The sequence below is a fragment of the Tachypleus tridentatus genome, chromosome 8 (genome assembly GCF_004210375.1).
Source record: "Tachypleus tridentatus isolate NWPU-2018 chromosome 8, ASM421037v1, whole genome shotgun sequence".
NCBI classification, from domain to species: domain Eukaryota; kingdom Metazoa; phylum Arthropoda; class Merostomata; order Xiphosura; family Limulidae; genus Tachypleus; species Tachypleus tridentatus.
This window is the reverse complement of record NC_134832.1, coordinates 82,271,493-82,284,823: the sequence shown is the minus strand read 5'-3', so window position 1 is coordinate 82,284,823 and position 13,331 is coordinate 82,271,493. Positions and strand designations below refer to the sequence as shown.

The window sequence follows — 13,331 nt, the reverse complement described above, 5'->3', positions numbered from 1 at the left end:
ACATTTTTACATCAAACTGGTTCTATGAAAACCCCAAAATAAGCGTTATGTTACGTAATAGTTCAGAACATCTTTCAACAATGAAACACGAAAACTACATTAAATATACTATATACTAAGAAATACTTTCACTGACACTTTTAGTGTGTTTTCTTTCAGTTATTTTAATATGCATCTGCGCTCTTACAAGTAATAAAATTTTTTATGAAACATTTCGAATATCCTTATTTGATATCTGCGGTTATATCTTCATGAAAAACATCCAGACTAAGTGAGACTTGTTGCCAGTACACGTCGTTGTCTTCTATATCAGTCATCAATACATTTTGGTATACATCGGTAAAGAAAAGTAGGGTACGATAAATATTTTTCATCATTTTACACTTTATTATTTCACTTTCTTTTCATGCCATCTTTAGATCACAGTTGTGGATCTCGTTAACTTTTATGGCTGGAATATTATATAGATACAGTACACACTTTTTTTTTAAAAAAACTATTATCAGTGAAAACCAATACTCAAAAATGAATAGGTCTGTCAAACTTTCCACGTTAGGTTAAATGAAAAGAACAGGACCCAAAGATGTACACCAATTTTGTTTTGGTAGTCTTTCCTCGAGTACTGTATTTTGACTACGACAAGATGACATAATAAAATGGTGTAAAAAACGTTCAACAGATTATATATATGTTTTTTTCATAATGTGACAATATAAGTGATAATAAAAAATCACAATTATACAATAATTTATTTGCATCTAGTTTCTTCCAATACAGAATGCAAATGATTTACAAATGAAACAAACAGTCCAGAAACTTTATAAAAATGTATTTTGAGCTAAAAAAAATTCTTCCGTGACAATGTTGGTGGTGGATATTTTTTGGAAAGAAATCACTAGATTACATACATTACTTGTCTGTTAGATCAAAGCCAAAAATATTTTTAAAAAGTCAACAAGAACATTATGACGTTTTGAACCCTTTTTCTATATTTTATGATACAGTACGAGTGACTACAAATAAGATCCATACGACTTAATGGTATTTACTTGTAACTACCTTCTATTCAACATGGTTGATGTTTCAAAAAATACCCCATTACATAATATTCTATTTTCCTAGTTCCTTTTATTACACAATGCTGTTTGAAAACACAATTAAAATACATATTTTTCTGCGCCTAATCTTAATCCCCCCACTCCGTGCACACGTTTTTTAACGACAGATATACTTATTATCAAGAATGTACACTTCAAGTTTTAAGACTTAACAATCCAGCATATGATAACATAGGAACTAATTAACGACATTCCACGTGTTCAATAATGGTTACTCACACTCCATACGAATAAACAAAAACAAACATCCGTCAAAATCACAATTGGTTCAAAAACAAGGTAAGTAAATGGCATCTACGTATCATGGCCAGAACTGATGTGTATACACCTGTACACAGAACATGCCACAGTTACAATAAATTTACGATACATTTAATTACAATAAAAATTGACAAATGCTAAAAATCTTCAGATTATTTTTATCATTCAATGAGGTGAGGTTTCATACACTTGGAGTAAACTTACCTTTCATTTCTACGACGAAAACACTTCCTTCATTTGGTTTTTTTCCTTTTCATAAGACGTGTAATTTACAGACAGAAGTACTTTCTTTTTACTGCCAATATGAATTAATTTTTCGCAGACTCACAGATACTTTTATTTTCTGTAAATGCTCACTGCTCTAACTAGAATTTAAACAAACAATCCACGGTATCATAATAAATTAGAATGCTTTATATAACATATAGATTAAAAGTAACCTTATTTCTTGATTCAAATCTTTACATTTATAGTGCTGAATGATGATTTCAGACATTATTAATTTAGGTTATTATATTACAAAGTCAACGGTCCTTAAAAAACAACAACAACAAAAAACACGTCAGGATGACCTTCAGGTGGTATGTGTTTTCCAAAATGCTAAATCAACAAATATTTATTGGTGTCATGAACGTTTCACAACAATACAGAATTAGCCAAATTAACCAAAAGTTCGACTAACACAATAACTTTACTGGTGTGTTAAGTACAAAAACCCTAACATGTAATGATCATGTTAGTAAATCTTAATATCCTGCTATATTGTTCAAAGGGTCAATATTGCGTAGTGGTCTTTTTTCTACTCGTTATACAAATAAATCACTTTTAAGGAGCAGAAAAATAAGTAATAAAGTACAAACAAATCCTTGAAGTTAACACTTATGTTATTTACTAATGTCTCTCTTGCTAATCACACACTTATCGATGCAGTTCAACTCCAAATGGTACCCCAGTGGAATTCTTTACTCGCAAATCATTACATTAAGTATTATGTTTTTCTTGAACATGCCTAATACGAATGTGCAATTCATAAGTCTGGAGAAAATCCAATTTAATTAATACATTATAGTAAAAGTCCAAAAAAGAGAAGAGAATGAAAACAAAAATACATACAGATCCACTAACAAATTGTTTGATAAAACATACAACAAAGAAAGATTATGTTGTGTAAATGTCATATATATATATCTGATAACACCTATAGTTATTCTAAAAATTGTTGTTTGAAGTCAAGCATGAAGCTACACAATGGATTATCTGTGCTCTAACCACCACTGGTATCAAAACCCAGTTTTCAACATTGTAAGTCTTCAGACATACCACTGTGCCACTGGGGGATATTCTAAAAATGCAATTACTTGTACTCTATAAACAAATACATATTTTAATGCTCTTTTTAAAAATTCTATTCAAAAAAAGAAAACTACATATGTGGCTATTTACTGCTATTGTTCCTGTATATAAAAAAGTGATGTTATTTTATTGTACAGATAAATTTATCTAAATATTCTTTCTAGTTGAAAATACTAAATTTTTAGTGGTTAATAATTTGAAATGACCGATTATCTAATATTTGATTAAATTGATCAAATCAGGTACTGTCAAGTCACAAAGCTCAACATTAATTTTCTATCTCCTCAGTTTTAAAACAAGAGATAAAGGTCAATTAATAATTGATAAATGTTCCACGAACAACAAATGTGGGAATAGATGATAAAACTGTTAACAAAATTAGAAGACAAACATCTATTCTTCAACTAATGCTTTATGGGAAAAACAATATAAAGAGGGACCTGCCCCTTACCTAACAAAGGTTGGAAATAATCACAGTAGGAAGATAAGGAACATTCTATAACAGACAAATATCATCACACAACTGGATCAATACATTTAATCACTACTAGGGCCAGAAGAGTAAACCTGAACATCTATTTCTTTGTTCACTTGCATGTGCAAGTGACCTAGTAATGCTAGGACGATGCTTTACTACTTCTCATCATGGTGCACTCTTAATTTTGATCACAGATGTCAGTTAGATATGTAGTGAGAGAACTAGGTAAAAACATAAAAAGAATGCTTAAAATCTTTCAAATGTTATCAGGATCAGGACACCTGTATCATCCTGATGTGGCGTCTGATGTGGGTTGGAGAAAAAACAGAAGCTGCTGATGACCCTCGACTTCTCTGACCAGTGGCAAAATCTGACATGTCAGGACAAGAAAAATTGCTGTATTTCCAATCATTATGTTCACACTCAAGGCTTCCAAAACTTAAACGATTCTGAGTCCGTTCCATCGATTCACTTTGAGGCAGTTTCATTTTCCGCCTATAAGGACTACTATCAACCCTACCACAATTGACTGTACTTCTGGCATCAAAGTAACTGAAACCAGCAGACTGATGAAACTTATCTGCAATAACTGGACATGACTGGGCCCTATACAAACCCTCTCTATTTTCATTCTTTTTTCTGGGCTCTATTGAGAGAAACCAATTATGTCCCAAAAGTCTTTGTCCATCTGGAAGATTTTCCAAAAGGTTTTCTTGGAAGTTCTGTAGCCTACTGTCTTTTCTTTCAGTAAAATTCTCCTTAAAACTCTCTTCTTTACTACAAACACATGTATTCTCAGTAAATTTTGTATATCTTTGGATGTCATCATGAGAGAGTTGAAGGGGTGCCTCCACTGAAGAAGGTGAAGCTGGTATACCTGAATCATGTCTGTCAGGATCTGTATTTGTGTCCTTTTCTATATTATTTGTTCTTGATAAGAAAATGTCATCTGTAATGAGAATTTCAAAAGAGACTAGTAACATGTTCAACATACCTTTTATACAAGAGAAGTGCTGAATTTGTAAAAGATGCTAAAAACAAAAGAATAAGTTCTTTTATTCATTTACTTGTAGGACTTATTTATCTCTACTGTTACCACAGTACCAGTTTCTTTAATGAAGTAGTTGCAATTACCCCAATAAACATGCCCTCTTTAAGTGAATAGCACTTCATCTATTTATATAAATATTAAATGTATGAAAAGATGAGAGATTTATAAATTGCTTAATTCAAAAATCTTCATTCTGACTGATGCCAAATACTTTAAAAACAGTTGTTTTTTAGTCTCTAATTTATTTAAGTTATTACTTAACAGCCAGTATCTGTAAAGGGCTTGTTTATAATAACAATTAACTCATTAAGAAATTTTGCTTTACTGAATGTTAAAAGTTACAAAATATAAATTATTTGTTTAATTGTCAAAAATTATTCTATAAATAAAGAAAATAGGAAAATCATTTGCCACAAGAATATTTTGATGATATCAAACACTTCATGTAAATATTCATAGTTATTTTAAATATATACATGGCTTTATAATTTGAGCCAGTTTTGATTTAACAACAACTATATACATGTAAAATATATCCCAGTAAACCTTTATCTATGGTAAACTTTATGTTACTATCAGGAGCTAATCTGCTTCTCCTTCAGTAAAATGTTTGAAATGTTTTTTTACTGCTAATGGACTCATTGAAGCAGGGTAGATAGTTTTTTACCTCAAAAAAGTATTTACAAATATATAGTAAAATTTTGTTTGTTCAATTAGTCACAAATTACTCTATCAACCAAACAGATACAATAAACTGTTTGTGCCTAAGAATTTCTTCACTTTATCACACACTTTATGACATTATTTATAGGTGCTTGAGATTTTCTAAACACAGTGAACCAAGATTTTAACCATAACTTAAGTGAAAAACAAACAAACATTGTGCAACATTTAAAATCAAAATGAAAACCAATAAATTTTCTTTGAAGGTAGGCTGTATGTTCATAATTTTGAGCCAATGTGTTTAATGATGCAAGATGATGATTTTTATCATGTTCAAAATTATATTTAACACTATTTTTTGTTATCGAAATATTCCAAATATTCCAAAACATGATCTGGATCCTTAAAAAAGTAAAAGTTTCATCCACAAACTTTTAATAGTGTAATATTTGAAAGACTATAAACAATCTATTATCCATTGTACTTCATGAAAACAAATAACAGAACAATAGAGTCTATCATTAAACAAAACATTTAATTCCCCAGTTGTAAACTTCAGTAACATCAAACATACAGATTCTGGAATATGTACTTCATTTGAGTTACTAAGAATTAAATATTCACTTAAATGTATTCCTTCTTTCAGATTGATATAAACACACAAGGACTAATGATCAAAAATGGGCACAATACAAGTTTCAATTTGTTACAAATTGAAAATTATCCTTCAACACATTTATTATTGGAATAATTCTTAAAAATGAACAAGTCAAAGCATGAGTATTGGTAGGTTTTAGTGGATATCCTTATTTACATATTTTGAGAAGGCTAAAAACAAATCCCTGGATGACTTGCTGATAGTTTCATGTTTCTGTGAGTTTATTTCTCTAGTAAAAGTAAGATCTTGAACAAATTTCAGAAATTTGGTTAAATTACTTAAAATGGTAATGAACTTTACTTAAATATTCTATAAATCAAAAATAATTGTACTACTGTCTTTATCACATTTAGTAATGAAAAGTTTTACCAAGCTGTTTTAGTGCTGACAGTTATTTAAATTTAAAAACTGATCATAGTTCTAATTATTAAATTCAGCTAAAGCTATTTTACTAACTTCAGTTCTAATGTTACAGAAATATTACCCAGATTTAAATCTAACAGGTTATTTCTATAATAACTGTGAAAACTATTCAAAAATAAAAAAACAATCTTCAAAGTTTTAATTTACTTGTTGTAGTAAACAGTAAATCATGCTCAATGATTTTCTTTTAGCCTCTTGAAATATAACTAGAATATTTTAAAGTGGCAACATCTGGTTGTTTTTTAAACTAGTCTAACATATTTTAAGGAAGGAAAATCAATGACGTTTTTTACCTAGATTGTACAAGAATCTTATAATTTTGCATTTCAATATTTTTTTTAATATGTAAAATATCTAAACCACTAAAATGTTGTTTCAATAAACAATAAATGATTTAAGATGAAACTTACAAGTTGTGATAAGTTTCAGGTCTTGTTTATTGTGCTTATAAAATACCAAGCACTTATGAATAATGGCATATAGCATTTGATATAGTCAAGAGAATCTGATGCACAAACATTTTGTATCTGTTTGAAAAAAGAAACCTTCACAAACCATCAACACACAAAGTTCTGATGTTATAATTTTACCCCACCCTATTTTGTTGAGAGTACTATAAGCAATACTAAATTTTTTTAAAAAACTGATGTCTGCAGTATCCCTCCACTGAATACATCAAACACAATTTATGAGGAAATGTACACTAGTTTCACTACAGGAAAGTTTCATGTCCAAACAAATAAGCATGTAACTTTAAGAACACCAAATAAAGCAAATGCTGTGTAGAACACTACAAGTTAATTTGAAATTATTATAAGGATTTTAACATGGGAAAATATTAAATAAAGTCATGATACAGGAGATCTTTCTCATTCATGATGAAAGGCTATAAATTAATCAAGTTAGCTCAGGATATAAATATCTGTTTATATTACTGCATACAATTTTTATTTACAAATCATGACATTAAAAAATGATTCTTACAAACTATATATTATGGTGCTCAATAACCACTGTGAAATAAAAAATTGAAAAGCAAACAAAAAATCTCGAGATAAGGAAGAAAAATACCTCTATTTGTCAGATCATCTGTTTCCATGAATTCTTCTAAAAGGTGACTTTCTGAAGGACTTAAAGGATCTTCAAATCCTATTTCACCAAGTGGGTTTTCATCTAATGCAACAAATGGCAAGTTTCCCAATGAGATCTCTTTTTGTATTGACTGTTGAGTTTCATGCAATGATTTCTTTACTGGCAAATAAGCAAATTTCTGACTGGGACTATTTTCAATTTTTATAGTTGCCCCTTCTGAGTGTTGCAATTCTGTATGTTGCTTATTATACTGACTATTCCTTGCTGACAGAAAAGTAGGTGTAACTTGTTTTGAAAATTCAAAAGCTTTGTTCTCTTCAATAGAAGTACACCAATCAAGCTGTTTTACTTCTGATGAATTGTGAGAATCATCTTTTAAAGACTTAATCCGTGTTGAAGAAGAGCTGCTTGGTGTTGCTTCAATAATTGTTTCAAAAGAAGTAATTGAATTTTGTTGAGGGCAAGGTAAATTCAGTGTAACAGATGATAAACTGCACGAATCTTGACTGTTACCAAATTTTTCATCTGTTGCATCAATGCAAGTTCTGGTTGTTACTGCTGATGTGTACATATTACTTGAGAAATGATAGCCAGAAATGTATGTTCTATCGAAGACTAAATTGTTAAGTTTTGAATCATCTCTACAAGAGTTTTTGTTACTTTGTTTACTCTCTGAAAAATAACTGCCAGTACAGCTGACACTGCGATAAACATGATTACCGGGTTTTCTCCTTTTACTGTTGTCTTTTAAGGCATTTCTAGATTGCTTTCTTTTACCATTTTCTTCTGGGTCTCGTTCATGGTTTTCGAAACTAAGTTTTGAAAGAGCAGCAGTTGGAGATTGATCTTCGCTTGGTGAGTTTTCTCCAGTAAGAGATTCAGGTTTAGACAAACTTAGCCTAAGGTTCTGTTGTTTATCTCTCTGATAAAAACTTCTTTGTCCAAATCCATCTGGTGGTGCAGACATCACTTCTGGTTTACAATCCAGTACACTATCATTGCGTAGTTGCTTCTCAAATTCAAGTAACTGACCCAAGAAGTTAAAGTTTGGAGAAATGGTTACTCTTTTTGATTTTACATACCTAAAAGAAAGTAGTACGAAAATCTGCTTAACAATTTTGATACAGGTTGATACATTTTGTATTACTCTTACTGAAGAACATACATGCAAAACACATAAGGTAACCCTGAGTATTCCTCACAAAACCTTGTAAGATTCTGTTAAAGTATATAAGTATTCAGAAAAAAAGTTATTTATCTGTAGCAGTTATTTTCATTTACTCTGTTAAAATAGTTCGAGTGCAAGATGATTTTTATTTTAAGTATAAAAACACTTTTCTTCATCTTACAGTTTTCATATTTCATTTATATAATATCAAGAACCTCCTAAAAGAATATCAAATGTTTTTTAAGATAATTATTTATATTTTTCATTCTTTCTACTATATCACTAACTGTAGCTATTATCAACAACATACAACACAATGAAATAATTAAAATTAGAAAACAGAAAGAATAATCACATTTTAATTTTTTGTATAATACCTTTAAATATTTCTTTTGTTAAATTTATAACTATAGTCCTTTTTCTTTTCATATATAGTTAATTTTTAATGTGTTATTTTTCTTTCTTGTCTTTTATCACCTATTATTCATCTAAACGGAAGTTGACAATGCTTTGGAGGCATATTACAGTTTTTTTGGGAGAGAAAGCAGCCCTTTGGCAAAATTTTTGTTCAGTGCATAATATTATAAGCCTTGAGAAAGGATACAATTATTGTGTATTTTTAAATAAAATGTTTAAACCTTTTAATTAACACATAAGTAATAAAAATATAACAGTTAGGCCTACATACACCAAACTGTATCTCTAATACATTTAGATAAAAAAAACACTAAGTGTTATATAGTCATTCAAACAGCTAACAATACAACAGGTAATTCCATGTACTCCCTGATGAAAACTGGGTACCAATTTCAAAATAACCATCCTTAGATTAGAGTTTAAAATAAGCTCTTTCTAGTGACTATATACACAGGTATGTAAGGTTTACATTTAGGCTAGAAAGGTATAAAATCTCTTGAAGATGGACATGCTACCCATCATGGGTTGAAATAATTTATTACTTGTTATAACTGTGTTTATTCAGATAACTTTAAAATGAATGAGTCAATATATGTAAAAATGGCTGGTTTGGGTTGAGAAAATTTTTATGTAGAAGATCAAACAACGTTTCGACCTTCTTCGATCATCGTCAGGTTCACAAAAATTCTCAACCAAAACCAGCCGTTTTTACATATATATTTTTCTCTACAAGTGGGTTTTCTCATCATCAATGAATGAGTTAATAAGTTATGCAAGATATTACTGTCTAGACATATCTCTACTAAACTACCATTATATTACTGAACCAAAGTAGATAATTTTCACAGCTCATAGATCACATAACAATACATATGAAGTTGCAAGTAAATTTTTAAATTTATTTTAAAACAAAGGATTTGAAACTTGGATAAAATCAAACTTTAAATCATAACATACATTATAATATTAATTTTATTCACATACACTGAGAGTAAAGGTGCTTAATGAAATTTCAAATATAACACAGTAACTTGCCAAGAAAATAGCTTAATGGGGCTCCCATTTTGAAAAGGTTAAATATACTCAATATAATCCCAAACAGTATGTTATCAAAGTAATGGTTCATGAAGATTAAAATCTGAGGCCAAAATGGCATAAGGAAAGAAGTTCAAACACCTTCAGAGGATGTTTGGTGTTAGTGTCCAAGCCATATCACAGTTAAATTAGGACTTTTATTAGCAGTAAGCTGTGAAAAAAATAACATGGCTTGTTATCCTTAATAATTTTTTAACTTTCTGTCTTAACTTTTATTCATTGAAATATCCCATGTCATGAATAAAGAAATGCAAGAAGGTGCTCCTTCTTAAACATATTTCTACCAGTCCCCATCTATATACATAAAGTGGACATTCAGTTCACTTGAACAGTCTAACAAGATGTCCCTTTTGTAATATTTATTTAGTAAAAAGGAAAATAACTTAGATAACTCATTACTAACATATAAGCCATCTCATCACTATAATATAAAAGATTGAAAATTCAGTTAACTTGGAAATATATCCTATTTAGATATCCATATCAGTTAACTTTCTAAATAGAGAAATGTGAATCCAAAAGGTCTGCTGGTGTTTCACTAAGAAGTGAGGTCCTGCTAAGAATGCCATTTTTTTTTAATAACAGAAATCCAGTTCAATTTCATGCATTTTTATTAAAAAAAGTGACTTGCAAAAACAACTGCAATGGTGCCAAGTCCTTGTGTATCATACTAACACATGATAATGAATAAATCTTTATACACAATCTAAACAATTACAGTTATTGAGGAATAATTCAATTTGTAAAGTCAAAAAAGCAAAACACTTAATTTTTTTAATAAATTTTAAAGAAGTTTCAAAAACTTATGTTTGAAAAAATGTCAGACAAGTGGCTAAAATCGAGTTCACTTGGTAAAAATTTTAATATTAAAAGAAGTGAAACCTGCAATAGATGGAGGTATAAATATAAATTTTGAATCATTTAATAACAATGAAAACAATACAGAAAAATACAAAATGTACCTGTAAGCAACATCTGAAGATAGTCGAAGATAATGCATGACATAGGCAATAGCAATAGTAGGTGAACGGGAAATACCAGCCAAGCAATGAACTAGCACGCAACCATTAGCCTCTCGGACTTTGTCTGTAAAATAATTACTAGTACATTAAAAAAAATTAAGTTAGACTCCTGTATATCCTGTTGGATGTAAGAAAGGCATTATTTTCAGAAAGAACGTGTTTAGTTCTAACACATCTTGCCAAACGTTTTCTATTCTTAGAAAGAACTTTAAATGACAGTTTTGGAAAACAAACTCAGTTCACTCTTGGTACTCTGATTAATATGTAAAAAAAACTAAAAAAAACACAACAAACAAGCAACAACTCAACCTTTAAAAAGAAATTTTCATCGGTTTTTACTGTCTCAAATATTTTAATGTATAAAAATGAAAGTTTTAGCGTAAATGAAAGCAGAAAAAAATCCTTTGTTTTTTAAAGAAAAATCACAAATGTAAGAAATAAGGAACTACAAGGATGTTTTTTTTATGATATTATCAGAATAACTGGTAATAACTAATGTACATAACTATGTATGTAAATAATGGCCGGTATGGGTAGAAAAAGCACTATGTAGAGGAGTGAACAATGTTTCGACATTCTTCGGTCATCATCAAGTTCACAAAGAAAGAAAGAGGTAACTGACCGATAGCTGACCACATGATTGAAGGTAGTTGTGTAATTGAGTGTAGGAATGTAGAGGGCATGCTTAGATGTTGGATTATAATTATTAATATAGGTATAAATGTGTTCGCTCCTCTACTAGTGCTTTCTCTACCCATACCAGCCATTATTTACACATAATTTTCTCTACAAGTGGGTTTTCTCATCATCATGGATTAACGTAAACAACTGCTAAATGCCTAGTGAAAAGCACCATTACACCATCTGGTAATTCAGAAATGAATACAACAAGTAAATTATGAAATTAACTCAAATGACAGGGAAGTCAACTAAACTCCATTTCCATATGAAGTAGAATGCACCCCCGAATTATACAATCAATTTGATGATGAAAAAGTGCCAAGGGAAAAAACAAACAGAAGCATAGTTATTGCAATACTGACATGCATGTAATTTGACATTTCTTTGGGATAGATGTGAATTCAACTCAAACCTTGTCAAGCAAAGATACACACAGAAACATGGTTTAATTTATTTCACTTGATAAGGCAAACAGACTAGTGCTGCTCTATGTATAGGATTGATCCTTTTGCCAAATGATCCCAAAGATCTGATTCATGTTGTTGCAAACAATATCCGTTAGTCAAATCCAAATGCAGTGGGATGTTATTGAGATGGTGAAAATACAAGCATCATTTCTAGAGATAAGTATTCAGTCAAAATTTTTTTAGCTCACATCTGCAAGGTTTTGAAGTGTGTTGAAGTGAAAAAGTTGTTGAGTGTTGGCATCAAAACATTCAAGACTGGACATAGATACTTTTGTGCTTTGATTTGTGGTGATGGCATATTCATTGATATGATAAAGACCTTCTTAAAGTGGCAGTGGAATTTTTTCTGTCCTGAGGCATGCCTAAATGTTGTTGTGGGGAACGTCTTTTATTTTAGATGGTAAAAAAAACAGGATTCCCTTTTTTTTTTTATGAAGTTATGAGAAAGAAGGTTTTGGAGTATATCTACAGAGATTACCTAGAAGAATTCTCATCCAGATTAGGCAGGATTGGGCATTCATTATTCATGAAAATACTAAAATCACTGACATCATTCATTCAAAAGGCATGCAGGGCTGTTTATTAAGTACTGAGCATACTGATTCAAAGACTCTTTTAAATATATTATTGACTAACCAACTATTAAACCTTAATGGCCGATTCTCACAGACATCCCAATCACCAAAGCCTGTAAGATAACTTTGGAACTTTATGAGACCCCAACCCATTGATACACACCCTTAGCAACCCTTATAGAATTCACTACCATCAAAACTAACTTTATGTTCAATGACCAAAACTATCTACAAATAAATGGCTTATGTATAGGCAATCCCATGTCACAAGTTCTAGCCAACATTTTCATGACACAGATTGAATCTCAAACAATTAGTTCAGCCTTATACCCACCAACACATTAACAAGAAATAAAAAAATAAAGAAAAGGATCCTAGGGTACAAGCTACAATGTGGGGTTATATAATCTCACATTGTAGCTTGTACTCTAGGATCCTTTTTTTTCCAAAATTGTGCATAGATATATATATAGACACACACACAATACATAGCCAAAAGTATGTGGACACCCAACTACCACATCCATATGTGCTTGTTGAACACCTCATTCCAAAATCATAGGCAATAATATGAAGTTGGTCGCTCATTTGCTGCTATAAAACCCCCCACTCTCTTGGGTAGGCTTTTAACTAGACTTTGAAATGTGGCTGTGGGGATTTGCTCCTATTCAGCCACAAGAGCATTAGTGAGGTTGGGCGAGAAGGCCTAGCTTGCAGTTGGCATTCCAATTCATCCCAAAGGTGTTTGATGAGGTTGAGGTCAGGACTTTGTGCAGGACAATCACATTCTTCCACACCAATCTTAGTAA

At 30.6% G+C, this 13,331-nt stretch overlaps 1 protein-coding gene across 4 annotated transcripts in view; it reads right to left on the bottom strand.

Annotated features, from left to right (window-relative positions):
• Positions 1-730: 730 nt before the first annotated feature.
• The window catches only part of LOC143222795 (uncharacterized), a 76,764-nt gene continuing 64,163 nt past the window's right edge, over positions 731-13,331 (bottom strand). For all 4 annotated transcript variants that reach the window (XM_076449780.1, XM_076449782.1, XM_076449783.1 and 1 more), the window contains 3 exons: positions 10,740-10,863; positions 7,077-8,179; positions 731-4,159 (listed from right to left, as the gene is read on the bottom strand). In XM_076449780.1, coding sequence (XP_076305895.1) covers positions 3,483-4,159; positions 7,077-8,179; positions 10,740-10,863 — 1,904 coding nt within the window. In that variant the 3' untranslated portion in view covers positions 731-3,482. The remainder of the gene's footprint in view (positions 4,160-7,076; positions 8,180-10,739; positions 10,864-13,331) is intronic.